The sequence below is a fragment of the Dreissena polymorpha genome, chromosome 1, assembly GCF_020536995.1.
Source record: "Dreissena polymorpha isolate Duluth1 chromosome 1, UMN_Dpol_1.0, whole genome shotgun sequence".
Taxonomy (NCBI): Eukaryota; Metazoa; Mollusca; class Bivalvia; order Myida; family Dreissenidae; genus Dreissena; species Dreissena polymorpha.
In genome coordinates this window covers 140268771-140288953 of record NC_068355.1, presented here as the reverse complement: position 1 = coordinate 140288953, position 20183 = coordinate 140268771, and the positions used below count along the sequence as shown (strand labels likewise).

At 35.9% G+C, this 20183-nt stretch overlaps 1 protein-coding gene across 1 annotated transcript in view; it reads right to left on the bottom strand.

Annotated features, from left to right (window-relative positions):
• Window positions 1-338: 338 nt before the first annotated feature.
• LOC127852601 (uncharacterized) overlaps window positions 339-20183 on the bottom strand; it is a 56941-nt gene continuing 37096 nt past the window's right edge. Inside the window, exons 16-19 of the mRNA XM_052386556.1 lie at window positions 20006-20148; window positions 19442-19623; window positions 14406-14508; window positions 339-13842 (exon numbers count right to left, since the gene is read on the bottom strand). Of these exons, the coding sequence (XP_052242516.1) occupies window positions 13777-13842; window positions 14406-14508; window positions 19442-19623; window positions 20006-20148 (494 nt within the window). The 3' untranslated portion in view covers window positions 339-13776. The remainder of the gene's footprint in view (window positions 13843-14405; window positions 14509-19441; window positions 19624-20005; window positions 20149-20183) is intronic.

Here is a 20183-nt window from a genome sequence, read left to right as displayed (position 1 = left end):
TTAAATTTAACTTTCTAAGGTACTACAAAGGTGTCAAAATACGTATCTTAAGTGGTAAAGAGTATATATACTGAATCAGCAGCCACGTGTGATTTCAAAAAGTAAACATAAAACAAGCAATAATTTACACAAGCAAAGGGAATAATTAGTTTGTTAACTTTACAAAGAACATCTCTTCATTTGTAAAAAAAACTGTTCTAGAAATGATATACAATTCATATGATGAATAAAAGGAATTTAACATGTTTCTACACGACACTTTAAGCACATGCATTAAGCCCATTTTTTCTAAAATGTGGCTCATACTAAGGAACTTCTTATTCATAACATAAGTCACATTTATACAAAATATTTTATTAATTTTCCTTATGAACTATAATTCCTTCCTTGAACAGTGGCAAGTGTAATTCTTATTTATCTTTAGACAAATTTTACTTTATTACACTTACAATATGGAAAGTGTGTAACCATTCACCTGAAAGACTGAGTAAACTGACAAACCATTTACCATTAAGATTTCATCTACCAAAGACTAAATGGCTCTTAAGGAATTTAAGAAATTCATTGTTTTCAACACGGAACTTAAGATAAAGATGTGGCTTCTTGACATGGGTCCGTGTCCTGATTCTAGCAAACAATGGGGCAGGTGCTTTTTTTCTTCATTTTTTCAGGTACATACTTCACTTCACGTATATGTCATTTAGCTTCTGACTAATATGACTGAGAGTGGTGAAATTAAAGAGTGATACAAAGGCTATGCAATTTTATACTGTGTTTTAGTAATGTTAACATATAATTGAGGTCAGACTAAGTTATCTGTAAATATAAAATATATTCTGATTGTCCTTTGCCCAGTATACTTTTATCGCAAAAGCTCCATCCAATGACTGGGTATGCTGAATATAAACAGGGGCAAGCCCAGAATGAGCAAATGAATTCCCCATCATAATCTTTCAGAGGCATTCACTAGATCAGGATCAATAAGTGCTTGCAAAAGAGCAGCACCCATGATGCATATTAACTCTTAGAACAGAATGGAACAAGTCTAATGGTCTCCATTTCTGATTTCAGATTTTTTAGTTGCTAAATTATTAAATTTTATGACATAAAAACAAATTGGGACAGTTTTTTTTACAGGCACTAATGGCACTGATAATCCTTTTTTTCCTCAAGCCTTAGAAGGATTTTAAAAAAAACATTCAATGTGATGCTTGCACAGTCAGGAATTGCTTGAGTGGTTATCTGTCTTCAAGAAAACAGTTTTGCTAACTAATATGAATTTGTACAGCAATTATATCAAACCCTCGCCAATATGGTGAGGAAATAAAGATACTCAAATTTTTTTTCCATTAAAGTGCTTTTTATTTGTGTTCATGTTTTTATGGTTAAGAACAAGTATATACAAGTCATACAACAAGAGCTGTCAGAGGACTATTCTAGTGCTTGACAGTATAACGTAAGCCATCATGGGGAAATTGTTCATATTCAATAATTTAATAGACAATCTTTCAAAATTAAAAAAAGGGAAATTTTATTTATTTTCTTATTTTGGGGGGGGGGGGGGGGAAGGTGGTTGAGAGGGGGTATAATGTGGGGTGTGGTCATTTATTAGATGATCTTTCAAAAATAAAAAAAGGAAAAAAATAAATTGTGGGGAGGGCACTGGGGGGGGGGAGGGGGGGGGGGGACAGGGATTATTTTGAGTTGGGCGTGGGGTATTGTTTGGGTGGAATCCATTGTGGTATTCAGGTAAGTGTTGTTTTGTCAAAGTATTAATAAAATCTGATCATAAATAAAGAAGTTAAGGCAATATAACTAAAGTAATATGCATATTTTAATGGAAAAAGGGCCATAATTCTTACAAAATGCTTGATACAGTTGTCTGCTCTTGTTTATAGATTGGGGGCATGTTGGTAAAGAAGTTTGCAAAATATGAAAGCAATATGTCAAGGGACATTGAAAATATTTGAAGTGGTACGCAAACTTTAACATAGATTTATCAATAATATGCATATTCTAAGTGGAAAAGGGACCATAATTATTACAAAAAGCTTGATACAGTTGTCTGCTCTTGTGTATAGGTTGGGGCCATGTTGGTTAAGAAGTATGCAAAATATGAAAGCAATATGTCAAGGGACATTGAAAATATTTGGGGTAGTATGCAAACTTAAACGTTTGCTGCATATTCTAAAGGAAAACGGGGCCATAATTATAACAAAATGCTTGATAGAGTTGTCTGCTCTTGTTTATAGGTTGGGGTCATGTTGGTAAAGAAGAATGCAAAATATGATAGCAATATGTCAAGGGACATTGAAAATATTTGGGGTAGTACCGAACTTTAACATTTGCATGCTAACGCCAACGCAAACGCCGGGATGAGTAGAATAGCTCCACTATATGTATTTCATACATAATAGTCAAGCTAAAACGACCAAATGCCCTAGATCGCTCATCTGAGACCGTATAGAACTGTACTGTTCTGGGCGGATTTTGAGTTGTTTCCGTTTCAATGTTAGAAAACAGATGTGATAGCAGTATCATACATGTTCATTTTAATGTTTCATGAAAAATTTGCATTTTTAAAAAAAGAATAATCACATCAGCCATGTAAGAAAAACTGCCTTGCCTCCAGGTGGTCATGATTTATGATAAATAAAATACAAGGGAAGGGCCAATTTAGACCCCAGTGAAATGATGTTAGCAAACTTGGTAGAGGACCAACATATTATGTTACAAAACAAATACCTTACTTATAGACTCTGCGGATTCAGAGCAAAATATTTGTATGAGTATTCACTACATACAATATAAGGGAATCAAGTAACCCACAGGGCTTGGCCAGTCTGAACTTTGGGATTAAATTTCAACTTGGAGTGGGACCACCATATGATAATAAATTTTAATACCAAACCTCGGGTTCTTGCAGTTTAACCCTTTTCCTCCAAGAAAAGTGAAAATGGCTATGTGCAAACAGCATAAAACCAGAACAGCCTGCGAGTTAGTCACAGTCTGTTCAGGTTTAATGCTGTTTGCTGTTACTCAGTACCTAAGGGTAAGAAATGAAACCTTTAAAAGTTGAATCTAGTAAGAAAGGTCTTCAATTAAATGTAACTTTCTGAGGGACTTCAAATGGGTCAAAATACGTATCTAAGTGGTAAAGGTTTAAGACCACAATATTTTAAAACACTATACATATACAGTAAGCAAGTGACCCCCAATGGTGAAGACAAGTTTGGCATGATTTTAACAAAGTTGGTAGATAACCTCTGTATGATGTTTCAAAAGAAATACAAATACTCTTTGCCTTCCCGTTTCAAAGGAGAAGCTGTAAATAAAATTTTCATTAAATACATATAAATGAGGGAAACAGCAAACCCCCTGGGAGGGACTAATTTTTACCTGAGGGACATGATTTTAAAAAGTTGGTAGAAGAAAACCATACATTGTTAAATATTAAACCTCTGGGCCTTTTAGTTTCAGAGTTTTTATATTTTTCAATAAATACAAATAAAGGAAACAAATTATCACTTAGGCGGGCCACTTTTGACCAAAGGGACATGATTTGTACAAACCTGGTAGAGGGCAACCACGCAATCATACATGCCACATATTACACTTATTGGCCCTGTAGTTTCAAAGATGTGTACACAAATCATGTGACCCCTGGGTTGTGGCCATTTTCTGTAGAGTGGGGCTGAAGAAACTACCGGTAAGTAGTGGACCATTAGACCATGTTATGCACCAAGTATTCAACTTCTAACCCTTGTGGTTTCAGAGAAGAATTATTCAATTTTTCATTTTTAAAACCTATTTTTAGCACTAGTGACCTTCATAAGTAACCCACCAGAAAAATGTTAAAACATTTGAAAGAGGGTCATTGAAGATTTGCTGAAACTGTCTTGAAGATTAGGACGAGAATTCTAGAATAAAAAGTTAATGCACCCACCTCACACGGACTGACAAAGGACAGACATCACTATATCCTAAAAGCTCCTAATGCACTCTAGATGCTCATTTTAGCAAAAAAGGTCCAAAAGATTTTGTTTGCCTTTAAACGAAAACAAGATAAAAATGGATTTAAATTGTCACATAATACATGTCATATTTAGAGTAACATGTCATATACAAAAGTCTCAAGGTCAAAAGTTGATATAGTAAAGATAACAATGCTATTATACTATATAGGGATAATACACGTTTTCGAGGGCATGATCATCTGCGGGCGCTCGAAAAATCCGTTCCTGCCCGATTGCGCAGCACGAGGGCAGGAATGGATTTTGAGAGCGCCCGCAGATGATCATGTCCGAGAAAATGTGTATTTTTGCTATTATTGCATAAACAAATCACGCATACCAAAATAATTTTAACTAACAGTGAAATCAATATGTTTTGTTCATTCAACATCGACAAAATAATTTGATTATTTCAATACAGTACAAGGTTGTGTTTTACATATGCCTCACTCGGTCATCATCCGAAATGACGAGCTTTACCTTTGGATAGGCAGTTTTTGATTGAAAATGTGTTTAAACAGTGGATTAATGCAAAGTTGAAATTCAGCCGCGCAAAGTTAGAAATGAGGAATTATTTTGGAATTTACAGCAGGAACGTTGAAGGTACATAAACACTTACATTTACAGCATAGTCTTTTGAAAGTGTTGACTGTTGAGTGAATAACCTAAACTTCATTGACGTTGCCAATAAAATAAAGCTGTTGTCAAGAGAGTGCAGATTGTATAACTTGAAAAGTGGATTGAAATAGTCATTATCCCTGCATGCATGAGGAAACTGGTGCTTATTCAGTTCCCCATTTATGCTTGGAAAGTCGTCAAAGGCTTGAGAAGGGAAGTAACTGCGCTTGGACCAGATTATGGATATGAAAAACACATAAAAGGGCTTGAACGGCACGTGAATCGCATTGTTAATACACGATTTCTCCCGTTCAAGCCCTCCTTTTGCCAAGTTTCTGCACCCCATCAGAGGGCATTATAGATAGAGTTTATGCAATAATAAATGTTAACATATAGTAAAAAAAATCTTTAATTTTGAAAAAGCATTAAATTGAGAAGTAATTTTATAAACATAACAAGAGGGCCATGATGGCCCTGAATCGCTCACCTGACTCATTAAGATCAGATGAAAACTATGACCTCTATTGTCTACACAATATTTTTCTATGATTTGACCTAGTGACCTAGTTCCTGACTCTAGATGACCCAAATACAATCCCAATCCAGATTTCATCAAGATAAACATTCTGACCACAGTTCATAAATATTGGATGAAAACTGTGACCTCTATTGTCAACACAAGGTTTTTCTATTTATTTGACCTAGATTTTTACCCCAGATGACCCAAATACAATCCCACCCAGATTTCATCAAAAATTCTGACCAAATTTCATAAAGGTTGGATGAAAACTGTGATCTCTGATGTCTACACAAGGTTTTTCTATTATTTGACCTAGTTTTTGACCCCAGATGACCCAAATAAAATCCCAACCCAGATTTCATCAAGATAAAACATTCTGACCAAATTTCATAAAGATTGGACGAAAACTGTGACCTCTATTGTCTACAGAAGGTTGTTCTATTATTTGACCTAGTAACCTTGATTTTGACCCCAGATGACCCAAATACAATCCTAAACCGGATTTCATCAAGATAAACATTTTGACCAAATTTCATCAAGATTGGATGCAAACTGTGACCTCTACTGTCTACACAAACAATTTGTTGACGGACGGACGCACGGACACACGCAGGCACGCACAACGGACACCGGACATCACACAATCACATAAGCTCACCGTGTCACTTCATGACAGGTGACCTAAAAATATGTGTCGGAGATAAACATGAACAGTTGTGGTTAAAATCCCATAGAAACAAGGGCTGTTTGTAAAACATGCATGCCCCGCCTATATGGGCTATAAGTTGTAGTAGCAGCCATTGTGTGAATACGTTTTTTGTCACTGTGAATGGTGGTGGTGGTGGTGGTGGTGGTGGTGTAGTAGTAGTAGTAGTAGTAGTAGTAGTAGTACTAGAAGTAGTAGTAGTAGTAGTAATAGTAGTTGTAGTAGTAGTAGAAGTAGTAGTAGTAGTAGTAGTAGTAGTAGTAGTAGTAGTAGTAGTAGTAGTAGTAGAAGTAGTAGTAGTAGTAGTAGTAGTAGTAGTAGTAGTAGTAGTAGTAGTGGTAGTAGTAGTAGTAGTAGTAGTAGTAGTAGTAGTGGTAAAAGTAGTAGTAATAGTGGCAGTAGTAGTAGAAGTAGTAATAGTAGACGTGGTGGTGGTGGTGGTGGTGGTGGTGGTGGTGGTGGTGGTGGTAGTAGTAGTAGTAGTACTAGTAGTAGTAGTACTTGTAGTAGTACTAGTAGAAGTAGTAGTAGTAGTAGTAGTAGTAGTAGAAGTAGTAGTAGTAGTAGTAGAAGTAGTAGTAGTAGTAGTGGTAGTAGTAGTAGAAGTAGTAACAGTAGTAGTAGTAGTAGAAGTAGTAGTAGTAGTAGTAGTAGTAGTAGTAGTAGTAGTAGTAGTAGTAGTAGTAGCAGTAGCAGAAGCAGTAGCAGCATTACAAGACCAATACTTAAGAATGATCAAATGGGAAAAGGTAACCTAGCACTGGCAGTAAATATGGGGCTCATTTACAGGTCAGATTTGGAATCTCTGCTGTAAAATGAGATTTTGAATGAATTAAAGGGAGGCAAATCTGTAATAAAAAGAACATGCATAAACCGTAGTTGTTTCCCTTGTTTGAACCATGCTAAATCCTTACAAGTTTGGAAAGAATTGGATGAAAAATTTGGACTTTATTGCATAAACACCATTTTCTCAATTCAAGGGGAGGTAATTCTGTACTTCATGGACCAATAATGCTCATTTTTTGTAGGGTTCGTGTCCTCATTGATATAAAGACACTGTGCAAATTTGGAAAGGATCGGACAAAAAATGTGGAAGATTTTTGAAAGTTTTCACAAAATAGGCAAAAACGAATAAACATGCAAAGTTCAACGAGCTCCTGCGGCCATGTTTTTTGACGAATCAAATTTCTTTGAACAACTTTTTCAGGGGAGCCTTCAAAGGTCATCCCTGTGAAAATTTTTGAAAATCTGATGAGCGGTTTCTGACAAGAAGATTTTTTAAGGTTTTTACCATATATGGTCATGGCGGCCATCTTGGTTATGTGATCAAATTTTTTTTAACAATTCTTTTGTCCCATGACCTAGGGATGCTCCACATGAAATTTAGTTGAAATTGGCTCAATGGTTTAGTAGAAGAAGATGTTTACAAATTGTTTACAGACAGGACGGACGGACGCCGGACGGTGAGTGATCACAATAGCTCACCCCGAGCTATCGCTCAGGTGAGCTAACAAAAACAATATAAAAAATAAGCACATTATTAATTATGGGCAGTGCTCTGTGAAAAGGGGGTTTAATGCATGCGCGTAAAGTGTCTTCACTTTCGCTTTCTGCTTTTATGATAAATTTCGTTTAAAAGAAAGTCTTTTCATAGCAAAAATCCAGTTTAGGCGGAAAGTGTTGTACCTGATTAGCCTGTGCGGACTGAACAGGCTAATCTGGGACGACATTTTATGCACGTGCATTAAACCCCCTTTTCACAGAGCACAGCCAATATTTAAATGCATTTAAACACAACACTCAATAACAAGTATAGTAGTCATAATGTACAAATTCTGGCTTTGAGCATTTACTTCGATCTGCATTGAAGTTAAAGCTTGGTTTATTTTAATATGGAAAAACTTAGGCTTGCTTCAAGACAAGAACATAACTAAGTTAAAACAAAAACATTAAATTTTAACATTTTAGTAAATTGGAAACAAGTGGTTTATAGTCTCAATTTGTATTGTTTCTACTATGTGTTTGATGTTATGCAACAAAACTTCATAATTATACATAAAAAACAAACTTGTTTCTTGCTTTCTTTTTTACATAGCAGCCTGGCAAAAGATTATATCTTCATCTTTGTAAGAAAATACCCCCAAAAATGCAGAATAGCTCAGTGGCCATTTATCCATGACACCTCAAGAATATGAAGTGTGCTTTTCATGATGTTAATTGATAAGCAATCACCATAAAATATTAGGTCTATGAAGTCCATATTATCTGTAATATACAGAAATAAACTCATCATATAATAACTCTAAATTACTAGGCATTTGCGTAACAAACATTTAAAACATCATAATTAACATACAACTCTTAAAGCATTATAATCAATTTCACACAAAAAGTGAAAATTTCTAATAAAGAGACATTCTATGATTACTGAATACAATTTATAACAAATTAACAACACTCATATGTAAACTCACTTATAGCCAATTATCAATTTCATAGAAACATATTTGATATTTGAAATGTGTTGAATGCACAAGTAAACATGGCAAAATGACTATGTACCACTGACAAACATTTCTTTTATAATTCAAAATCCCAAATAAAACAATGCAGTAATTCTTCTAACAGCTCTTCATTTTAAGAATTCTGAGGCCATAGTCTAGGTAAAATCATGACTATAATCCCTTAAAGAATAACAGACAGAGTAGGAATTAAGTTCAACATTTAAGAGCATTCTTTGTTTACACCACACCCCAATACAGTAGTCACAAAAAGAACTCAGTCTGATTGAGCATTCTTATTATCATGCATCTGACAAATACTATTTTGTCATCAACATATATACCACTAATAAACAGAGGGGGTAATTACATGACAAACACGATGGCGTCCATGCTTTGACAGGTATTTTTTGCCGTTTTATACCCTCTATTACTTGTATTTATTGTCTAAATGCCACTCACTTTCCAGCCATATCAGCGAGAAAGTGATAATCATTTATTTTGTTTAAATATTCGCTCTTTATCTTCACTTTACTCGCTGCAAATTTTCTTAGCGGAAGTAGTAATTTTATACCCAACTTAGAAATGTCTTGCTGATTTGGCTGGAAAGCGAGCAGCATTTAGACAATCAATACCTGTCTCAGCATGAATGTCGCCATCTTGTTTGTAACGTGATTAACCCCTTTGATAGAAAATCATCCTCAATGCCTATACACTATAGGAGATGGGACAGTTGAATGATACAACATGCTGAAGAGATGTACAGCCATTTCAGGCTATTCATTAGATGACCCAGGTCCTTTCGGGATGCAGAACTGGAAATATACTCCAATCAGCATTTCACAATTACCCACTTATTATAATTAAGCTCATTTAAACATGAACTAACAATGAAGGTGACTTAACTTTCAACAAAGGTGATAGAATAGCGTGCCTTTGTAATTTCACAATAACAAGTAAAACAAGAAATGTAAAATATGTATGCTCCTGACATGCAGTAAAGACTTTCATTTGACCTTGACCTTTGATCTATTGACCTGAAAACTACACTGGGTCATCTTTTGTGAAGACCAACCAGCTAATTTACATGATCCATATTATTCTCTAGATTTTGTTTTCAATGTAATAAGCAGATATGACCTTTATCCTTTTTCCTGTTTACTCCAAAAACAATAGGCATTGAATTTCCTCTCAAGTAACCAGCAAAGCAATTTAGAACTTCATACCAGTTAACATTTTTGTAGGGTCATAGTCCCTAGATATCGAGGGGAAAGGAATGGTCTACTGACCTTACAACCTACTGTCCATCTGATTGACAGACAGGTGCTAAACAAAAACTTTACTCCTCTTCTTAGGGAGGCACAACCACTAAATTCATACACAAACATTTGGGGTAATTACAATCATCATATATATTTTAGAACATGAATGAAAAAAAAAAAAAAATCCAAATTTATTTGAATGTTGGTAGAAACTGTATATGAAAGTTAACTTGCCAGACCAATTCTGTCTCTTTTACCAGAAAAATAAATTCACTAATTTATTTGAAATATCTTCTGCTCTTTTCGTGACCTGGTATTGAACAATACAACACTTATTGAAAAAACTCACATTGATACACTATTTCATAATAATATACTTGTAGCTATTTTTAACACTAAAAATCCCAGCTAATAAGGCAATAGGCAATACAAATCATTATACACATCTCAAGTTAAGCAGTGTTTCTTTTTAAACAAAGAAATTATATTTCAGCCTAAAATGAACAATGTTTAAATGACACAAATGACACACAGAAATATTCTGCCTTTACCATCAAAACAGATTAACAAAATAATCTCGTTCAAAGATGTCCCTCAAGATTCCGTTCAATTTGAAAGGGACCTCAAAATAAACAAACAAAACACTTTAAGATGGACACACTATATGAGCACATCTTAATGGCAAAATTCAAGGGCTGATTGTGAAATTTGTGCATATCACATATGAATATTAACGAGATACAACAAGTTTATGGACAACCCTCTCAGTGCCAATGTCTTTAAACACATTTTTCAAGATAGGCTTAAAAGTAAAAACAAACATCTGTATACAGCTACTAATCACGCACCCATGGCAATTTGACCTTCGCCACACTTACTGATGTGAAAGGGTGATTCTCTGAACCCAAACATAAGACATAACGGCAACTAAAATTTGCAGTAAGGTGAGTTTAATTCAAGACCATAGTGACAAGGGGTGGGTCAGTGACTACCAACAATAATCAAATAAATGACAATACATATGTAAATCATATGACATCAATAAACATACCTTTTATATTTGAGAGAAATTACAACATATACCATAGGTAGATATAATGCAAACAGCAAAATGTAAGCAAAATATTCTATAAGGGCAGATTTACATACAAGAGCCAAGTACCAGCCATATGTACAACAAAGAAGTGTTATATCTGTACAAACAATACTTCATGGGTACAATTGGGCAGTGCTCTGTGAAAAGGGGGTTTAATGCATGTGCGCAAAGTATTGTCCCAGATTAGCCTGTGCATTCTGCACAGGCTAATCAGGGATGACGCTTTCCGCTTTAAATGTATTTTTTTCGGTTAAAGATAGTATCTTCTTGGCAAAAATCCAGTTAAAGCAGAAAGTGTCGTCCCTGTTAAGCCTGTGCGGATTGCACAGGCTAATCTGGGATAACACTTTACGCACATGCATTACACCCCAATATCACAGAACACGTCTCAATTGTTCAATTATGAAATACAAATGAGCCTTGCTTAAGGAAAACGAGGATTTATGCATGTGCAGTCCACACAGGCTTATCAGTGATGACGCTTTCTGCTTGTATGGATTTTTTGTTGAAAGGATGTTACTGTTAAAATAAGTCTTGAAGTCTTGGCGGGAAATGTTGTCTCTTATTAGCCTGTGCTGACTGCACAGGCTAATCTGGGATGACACTTTACACACATGCGTTAAATCCAGTTATCTCAGAACGAAGCTCAACTTGCGACCCACAAAAACAAAACATTTAAACATGTTTAAGGTCTTAATAAGTGGCAATATTTACTTTTTTAAATTTCACATGTACACCTTTATAAAGGTATTCTAATTCTTCACATTTTCCATATTCAATAACTTATTAAATTATTTATAAGTTAACAATACAGATTAAGTTTTCTAGGTGACAGGCTGGAACAAACTCATGTATACAATAATGAATTTGCATCTCAATACAAATATTGGTATTTCTAAAATACATATATTTTTATTGCGATTTTTATTTATGACAAATATGCCATGAATTTAAGTTCTACATATTAAAACATAAATAAAATAATTTGGAACTTTCTTCAGAATTTATTTTTTGACAAGTGCCATGCCAAGTAACTGAAATAGCTTTTAAGCAACAAATTACTACAATAATTTAATACATCTATAATATACCTCTGATTTGAATTCATTTTATTTAAGTTAATTGATATTTCCAACTGTACATGTAGTGACACTAAAAACCCAGATTGACTGTGGTTTGGAAATAACAAAATGAGCAATGTCATGCAAAGGATCCTATGTGAAATGCGGCTGAGGTAGCTCTAGACCAGCCTGCGCAGTCTGTTCAGAAACTACCATGTCCACTAATCAGACAACGAAACCCTGTATGACTTAATAGTGGATAGGGTAGCTTCTAACCAGACTTCGCATGTTGGTCCGAAGCTACGATGACAGCATATGGCATAAGACCCATTTTTGCATGACATGCTCACATTTCAATAAGTTGACACGTTTAAGTGAGTACTTTATATAACTAAAGTTCACATAGTTCTGATTGAACTGGCAACAAAATATATCACAATATTCCTTAAAAACGGAATTTTACAATCTTCCAAACATAAAACAGTCATTGCACTGCGAAAAAAACAAATGAGAAATAAATATCAGAGTATAAAACATTCAACTAATGACAAACAAATTATGAAGCAAGAAAAATACATAATAACTTAGTGTGAAAGTTATGAGATATCATAACCATTACTAGAAGCCATTGTGTCAAAACTAACTTTCAAAAAGTCTATTAAGGCCCAATATATAAGGAAAGAGTGAAACTTGTTCTGTGTTATTTTTTGTACAGTAAGCAGAGTTTTAAGTGAAGGCGATTGCTTTTGTAATAAGGATGCTTTAAAGTTATTATCAATCTATACGGTTGCTGTATGTTGCAATATGCAGAAGAAACAGCTTTTAATAAAGTTCAATTTTTTTTTTGATATTCCAATTAAACATAACTTAAATGGACAATTAAAGAAATCCTGAAAAATATCACTTATTTACAGTCAAATACAATGTATTGTTCACTATTCTCATGAAAGGGAGAAAATCAATCATTATTAAAAATAATTACAGTCATTTTGTAAAGTCCTTTGCAAAAACTGCATTATTTTTTATCAGTATTCCAACCCAACATTCGTCTAGCATTTACAAGAAAGCAACATAACAGCACATTATATTCATATTTACAAAAAATTAGCACAAAACAGGTAATAAAAATTAAAGTCACAAAATAAAGTATCAATAAGTTTATGTACAATTCTTCCAGAAGATTTCTTAAGAGGTATTTTGCATAGTGATTAGTAAAAATACACAAAAATGTAACCAAATACAAAATTACAGCTGACTTAAGGAAAACATACACAAAAATCAGCATGTTGATTGATTTATGTGTAGGTTCAATATTGCTAAATCTTTCTTTGACAAAAACTTAACAACTGTTGTTAAATTTACAGCTCACTTAAATTCACTTCTTTTTTTGCAACATAAATTGAAATCAAAGCCATTGTACATTTTTTAAGGTAAACAAGGCTTAATGCATGTGCACATCATTTGTCAAAGATTATCCTGTGAAGTCTGCACATGCTATTCAGGTTAGCCACTTTCAGCCTTAACTGGATTTTTTTATAAGATGGAAATTCCTTAAAACGAAAAAATACAATTAAAGGGAAAAGTGTCATGCCTGATTAGCCTGTGCAAACTGCACATGATTATCTATAGTGACACTTTACACACATGCATTAAGCCCTGTTTTCCCACAGCATGGCTAAAAAACATTACCATCCACAAATACTCAAATGAGTATAAATCTACTATTTCCTTAGATATCAGCTTTCACTGAGAGCACATCTTGTTTGCTTTAAAGATGGAAAAGACTGGAAAGGCTGCAAAACTATGTACACCTTATACTATCTCAGTGTTGTTTTCATTGGTACAAAGGTGATGCATGTCCAGATTAAGATTATTTCCCTTGCTGCCAGAAAAACAGTTGTCTCCCCTGGCTTCCTGGGATTGTCTCCCCTGAGATTCTGTGATTGCCTCCACTGGGATTCTTGGATCGCTGCCCCTAGCTGCCAGAGACTGGCCTCCCCTAGTTGCTCCAGCTGGTGTTACCCTCCGATTCCAAGGCCTGGGCCTGCTCAAGCTCTTGCTCTTTCTGGAAACAGGGAACATTCCATCACCAATATTGCACACATAAAACAGTTAAACACAACCTATTGTATGACAGCAAATCCCTTGATTTGATATCTCCTAACAAATAAACTTTGTTTATGGATTGGTTAAAATCTCTTGATATTTGGCAAAATCATATAGAAAATAATTAAGTGTAAGGTATTTGCTTTAGTTTATGCATTTCAATTCTCCTCATTTTATACACCCACAAACATTCATGATGAGAACTTGCATTGTATCTCAGATAAAGCCCTGACGTGTTACATCATACAAGAACAACAAAGGGAAATTACTCTCATTGAGGAAAGTGTAGGGTTTTTGTTCTTGTGCAAGGCCATTCTCCTTATTGGCACTTATTCAACAAAAGTAAATCAGCAATGATTTTGATGTATGAATATATTATAACTTATTTCACCCTATTTCAAGACTGAAATCAGTTTTCTCAAAATCCATGGGTGAAATTCCTATTTCCCCAAAACTTATCTCGGGCCAGATATGTTGATTCCAGTATATCTTATACAAAGAAGAGGAGGGGTGGGTTCCTACCAGAGTGATCTGCAGTTGTATGGCCTGCAGTCTGACGCTGAGTTTCTCATCCTCCGTGCTCGCCTTCAAGGCTTTCTGCTCCAGCAAGTTCACCTGCGTTGTCCTGCAATCATACACCATGTGTATGTGAGACTAGATCTGGGAACATTGGGCTTCATGCTTCAGCATTTAGTGTTGTCCCAGATAAGCCGCACAGGCTAATCAGGGACAACACTTCCCACCTACACTGGAATTTTCCTTAAAAGAGTCCTCCTTTAAACAGATATTTCCTTAAAAGCTGAAAGTGTTGTCCCTGATTTGCCTGTGCAGACTGCACACATCCATCTGGAACATTTTACGCACATGCATTAAGACTAGTTTTCCCAAAATGCAGCTCATATGATACAGGAGCCCATAGTCACTAAGATCCTATGGGAAATCTTGTTCTAAGTTGAACGAGAAGTCATATAAACAAGAGCACCGCCTTGCGGGTGCAGACCGCTCATCTATTTTTCTTTTTAAAGGTGTAGGGACCTAGGGATCTCAATTTCTATCAAAAAGGAGGGAGGGGTGGAGTGGAGAGGGGTGTATAGAGTGGGGGTGTGGTCATTTATTACATTATCTTCCAAAAATGGAAAAAAATGCATTTTTTTTTAAATTTTTTGGGGGGGAGGGGGATTCTTGGGTGGGATGGTTGGACGGTATTTCAAAAATAAAATGATAAAAATAAATATTTGTGTTTTTTAACCATGTTTGAAAAAAAAAAGAGATGTGTTTGTCAGAAACACAATGCCCCCTATTGCGCCACTGTGAATGTTTGTTTTTTGTGTGTTTTTTTACCTTTGACCTTGAAGGATGATCTTGACCTTGAACTTCCACCACACAAAATGTGCAGCTTTATGAGAATGCCGCTTTGAAATTATTTTTTTGACCTTTGAACTTGAAGGATGACCTTGACCTTGAAGGATGACCTTGACCTTGAACTTCCACCACTCAAAATGTGCAGCTTCATGATAACGCCGCTTTGAAATTATTATTTTTTTGACCTTTGACCTTGAAGGATGACCTTGACCTTGAACTTCCACCACTCAAAATGTGCAGCTACATGAGAACCCCGCTTTTAATATATTTTTTTTAAATTAACCTTTGACCATGAAGGATGACCTTGACCTTGAAGGATGACCTTGACCTTGAACTTCCACCACTCAAAATGTGCAGCTTCATGAGAACGCCTCTTTGATTTTATTTTTTTTTACCTTGAAGGACGACCTTGACCTTGAACTTCCACCACTCAAAATGTGCAGCTTCATGATAATGCTGCTTTGAATTTTATTTTATTTTTGACCTTTGACCTTGAAGGATAACCTTGACCTTGAAGGATGACCTTGACCTTGAACTTCCACCACTCAAAATGTGCAGCTGCATGATAATGCCGCTTTGAAATTATTATTGTTTTTACCTTTGACCTTGAAGGATGACCTTGATCTTGAAGAATGACCTTGACCTTGAACTTCCACCACTCAAAATGTGCAGCTTCATGAGAACGCCGCTTTGAATATTTTTTTGACCTTTGACCTTGAAGATGACCTTGACCGTGAAGGATGACCTTGACCTTGAACTTCCACCACTCAAAATGTGCAGCTTCATGAGATACACATGCATGCCAAATATCAAGTTGCTATTTGCAATATTAAACAAGAGATGTGTTCGTCAGAAACACAATGCCACCTATTGCGCCGCTTTGAAATAATAATAAAAATTAAAAAAATTACCTTTGACCTTGACGGATGACTTTGACCTTGAACTTCCACCACTCAAAATGTGCAGCTTCATGAGAACGCCACTTTCAAATTTTATATAAAAAAATACCTTTGACCTTGAAGGATGACCTTGACCTTGAACTTCCACCACTCACAATGTGCAGCTTCATGTGAATGCCGTTTTGAAATTATTTTTTTGACCTTTGACCTTGAAGGATGACCTTGACCTTGAAGGATGACCTTGACCTTGAACTTCCACCACTCAAAATGTGCAGCTTCATGAGAACACCGCTTTGAAATTATTATTTGTTAACCTTTGACCTTGAAGGATGACCTTGACCTTGAAGAATGACCTTGAACTTCCACCACTCACAATGTGCAGCTTCATGAAAACGCCGCTTTGAAAAAAATAAAATTATGTGTTGACAATGACCTTGAAGGATAACCTTGACCTTGAAGGATGACCTTGACCTTGAACTTCCACCACTCACAATGTGCACCTTAATAAGAACACCGCTTTGATTTTTTTTATTTATTTGTTTGACCTTTGACCTTGAAGGATGACCTTGACCTTGAAGGATGACCTTGATCTTGCACCACTCACAATGTGCAGCTTTATGAGAACGCTGCTTTGAAAAAAATAATAAATTTGTTGACCTTGTACCTTGAAGGATGACCTTGACCTTGAAGGATGACCTTGACCTTGCACCACTCACAATGTGCAGCTTTATGAGAACGCCACTTTGAAAATAAAAAAAATTGTTGACCGTTGACCTTAAAGGATGACCTTGACCTTGAAGGAAGACCTTGACCTTGAACTTCCACCACTCACAATGTGCATCTTCATGAGAACACCGCTTTGAATTTATTTATTTTTTGACCTTTGACCTTGAAGGATTACCTTGACCTTCCACCACTCAAAATGTGCAGCTTCATGAGATACACATGCATGCCAAATATCAAGTTGTTATCTTCAATATTGAAAAAGTTATGGCCAATGTTAAAGTTTTCAGACGGACAGAGGCCATATATTTGACATTTGACCTTGAAGGATGACCTTGACCTTCACCTTTCACCACTCAAAATTTTCAGCTTCATGAGATACACATGCAGGCAAAATATCAAGTTGCTATCTTCAATAGTGAAAACGTTATGGCCTATGTTAAAGTTTTTGGACGGATGGACAGACCCCATATATTAGACATTTGACCTTGAAGGATGACCTTGACCTTCACGTTTCACCACTCAAATTGTGCAGCTCCGTAACATGCACATGCATGCCAAATATCAAGTTTCTATCTTCAATAATGCAAAAGTTATGGCCAACGTTATTTTTTTTTTACGGATGGACAGACAGACACACTGACTGACGGACAGTTCAACTGCTATATGCCACCCTACTGGTGGCATAAAAATTTATGGCCAATGTTAAAGTTTTTGGATGGACAGACACCATATATTTGACACTTGACCTTGAAGGATGACCTTGACCTTCACCTTTCACCACTTAAAATGTTCAGCTCCATGAGATACACAAGCATGCCAAATATCAATTTGCTATCTTCAATATTGAAAAAGTTATGGCCAATGTTAAAAGTTTTTGGACGGACGGACAGACACCATAAATTTGACATTTGACCTTGAAGGATGACATTGACCTTGACCTTTCACCACTCAAAATGTGCAGTTCCATGAGATAAACATGCATGCCAAATATCAAGTTGCTATCTTCAAACGTGAAAAAGTTATGGCCAATGTTAAAGTTTTTTTCAGACGTACGGACAGACTGACTGACATACTGATGGACAGTTCAACTGCAATATGCCACCATACTGGGGGCATAAAAAATTATTTTTTTGGGTGGGGGTGGGGGGGTATAGTGTGAGGGTGTGGTGGTCATTCATAAGAAGTTATGGCAAATTTAGCAAAATTTAATTATTTGACCTTATGAGTCAAGGTCATTCAAAGGTCAAGGTAAAATTTAACTTGCCAGGTACAGTACCCTCATGATAGCATGAAAGTATTTGAAGTTTAAAAGCAAAAGCCTTGATACTTTAGAAGTAAAGTGGATCCAAACACAAAATGTAACCATATATTCAAAGTTACTAAGTAAAAAAAGGGCCATAATTCCGTAAAAATGACAACCAGAGTTATGCAACTTGTCCTTTACTGTCCCTTTATGATAGCTTGCGAGTGTTCCAAGTATCAAAGCAATATCTATGATACTTTAGGGTTAAAGTGGACCAAAACACAAAACTTTACCAAATTTTCAAGTATAAAGGGCCCATAATTCCGTCAAAATGCCAGTCCGAGTTACATAACTTTGCCTGCACAGTCCCCTTACGATAGTTAGAAAGTGTTGCAAGTATGAAAGCAATAGCTTTGATACTTCAGGAAAAAAGTGGACCTAAACAAAAAAACTTAACCAAATTTAAAATTGTCTAAGTATTAAAAGGGCACATTATTCTGTCAAAATGCCAGTCAGAGTTACATAACTTTGCCTGCACAGTCCCATCATGATAGTTAGTAAGTGTACCAAGTTTGAATGCAATAGCATTGATACTTTATGAGAAAAGTGTACCTAAACGCAAAACTTAACCAGACACCTACGCCGACGCCAAGGTGATGACAATAGCTCATAATTTAAAAAAAAAAATAGATGAGCTTAACAAGACCACCATTATTTTTAACAATATCTTGATCGTCTGATTCACATACCAAAACGGAAATTTGGTAAAGTTTTAATTTTTTTTCATTTAAAGCAAACATCATTTCAATAAATGTATTTTCTCATATTTTCATGTATTCCTCTGATGTTTATTTCTGACATACACTGTTTCATCCCCACCTCACCCCATAACAAGAGGGCCATGATGGCTCTGAAGCACTCACCTGCGTTCAAGGTACACTAGCTGTCGAACATTTGACCAGGTAAACTAGTTTTTTACCCCTTTTAATACAAATTATAATTTGGTCCTAGATTTTGTAAAGAAAGACATTCTGACCCAGTTTCATGACCTCCAGAGTGGTAAAAAATTACAATGTTTTTCAAAGATGAAGGGGACAAAGTTTTTGGTTACAAGGGACCCAGTTTTGAACTTAGTCTAGATAATGTAAAGATTAGCATTTTTACCAAGTTTCATCAAGATTTGATGGACAATGTGTTGATGAATGCAAACACACAACATTGGACATACAGTGACCACAATAGCTCACCTTGAGCACTTTGTGCTAAAAACATTGTTGAATGTTGCATATCATATAAAGTTATAAAGTTGACATTACATGATAACTTACCACAGTGAGTATGATTTCTCCCACAACGGGGTTGTCATAGACGATGGGTGGTGGGACATTGTCATGGCAGCAGGGTGCAGGTGGGGTTGATGTCCAGTGTATCTGCTGGGAGCCAGCTGAGAGGTTGGCAGGGGACCGCCTGACATTGGGGACACAGCAGTAGCTGGTGTCATCTTCACACTCTGCAGGCAACCAGTCTCATGTTAAGCATTATCATTACAGAACACTCCTTGTCTTATATTAGTCTTGCTCTGGGAAAACAGGCTTTAATACATGAATGTCAAATGTCATCCCACATTAGCCTGTGCAGTCCAAACTCAGAGACTTCCTTAGACCAAACAATACTATAAAAGAGGAAAGGATTGTCCCTGATAAGCGTATGCGAGCATCCATTAAGTTTTCCCAAAACAAGGCTCATCTCTTGATTTCAGAAAATGCATATATTCATATATGTATGTGCGTAACGTTTCGTCCCAGATTAGCCTGTGCATTATGCACATGCATGAAGTCCCATTTTCCCAGAGTGTGGCTTCTATCTACCCATACAACTCCACTCAAACTTACCGGATCTGCCATGACATCCACGGCCCTTGAGATGTCCATGGGCCCCAGGCCCCTAGAGTTGCGAGATATGGGGCCATACTTGGATATGATGGGAGAGCCCTCCACAAACGGGATATGATCCTCCTCAGATTGCTGTGGGAAATCTAGAGACAAAAGTAGTCACAAGGGTTATCATTTT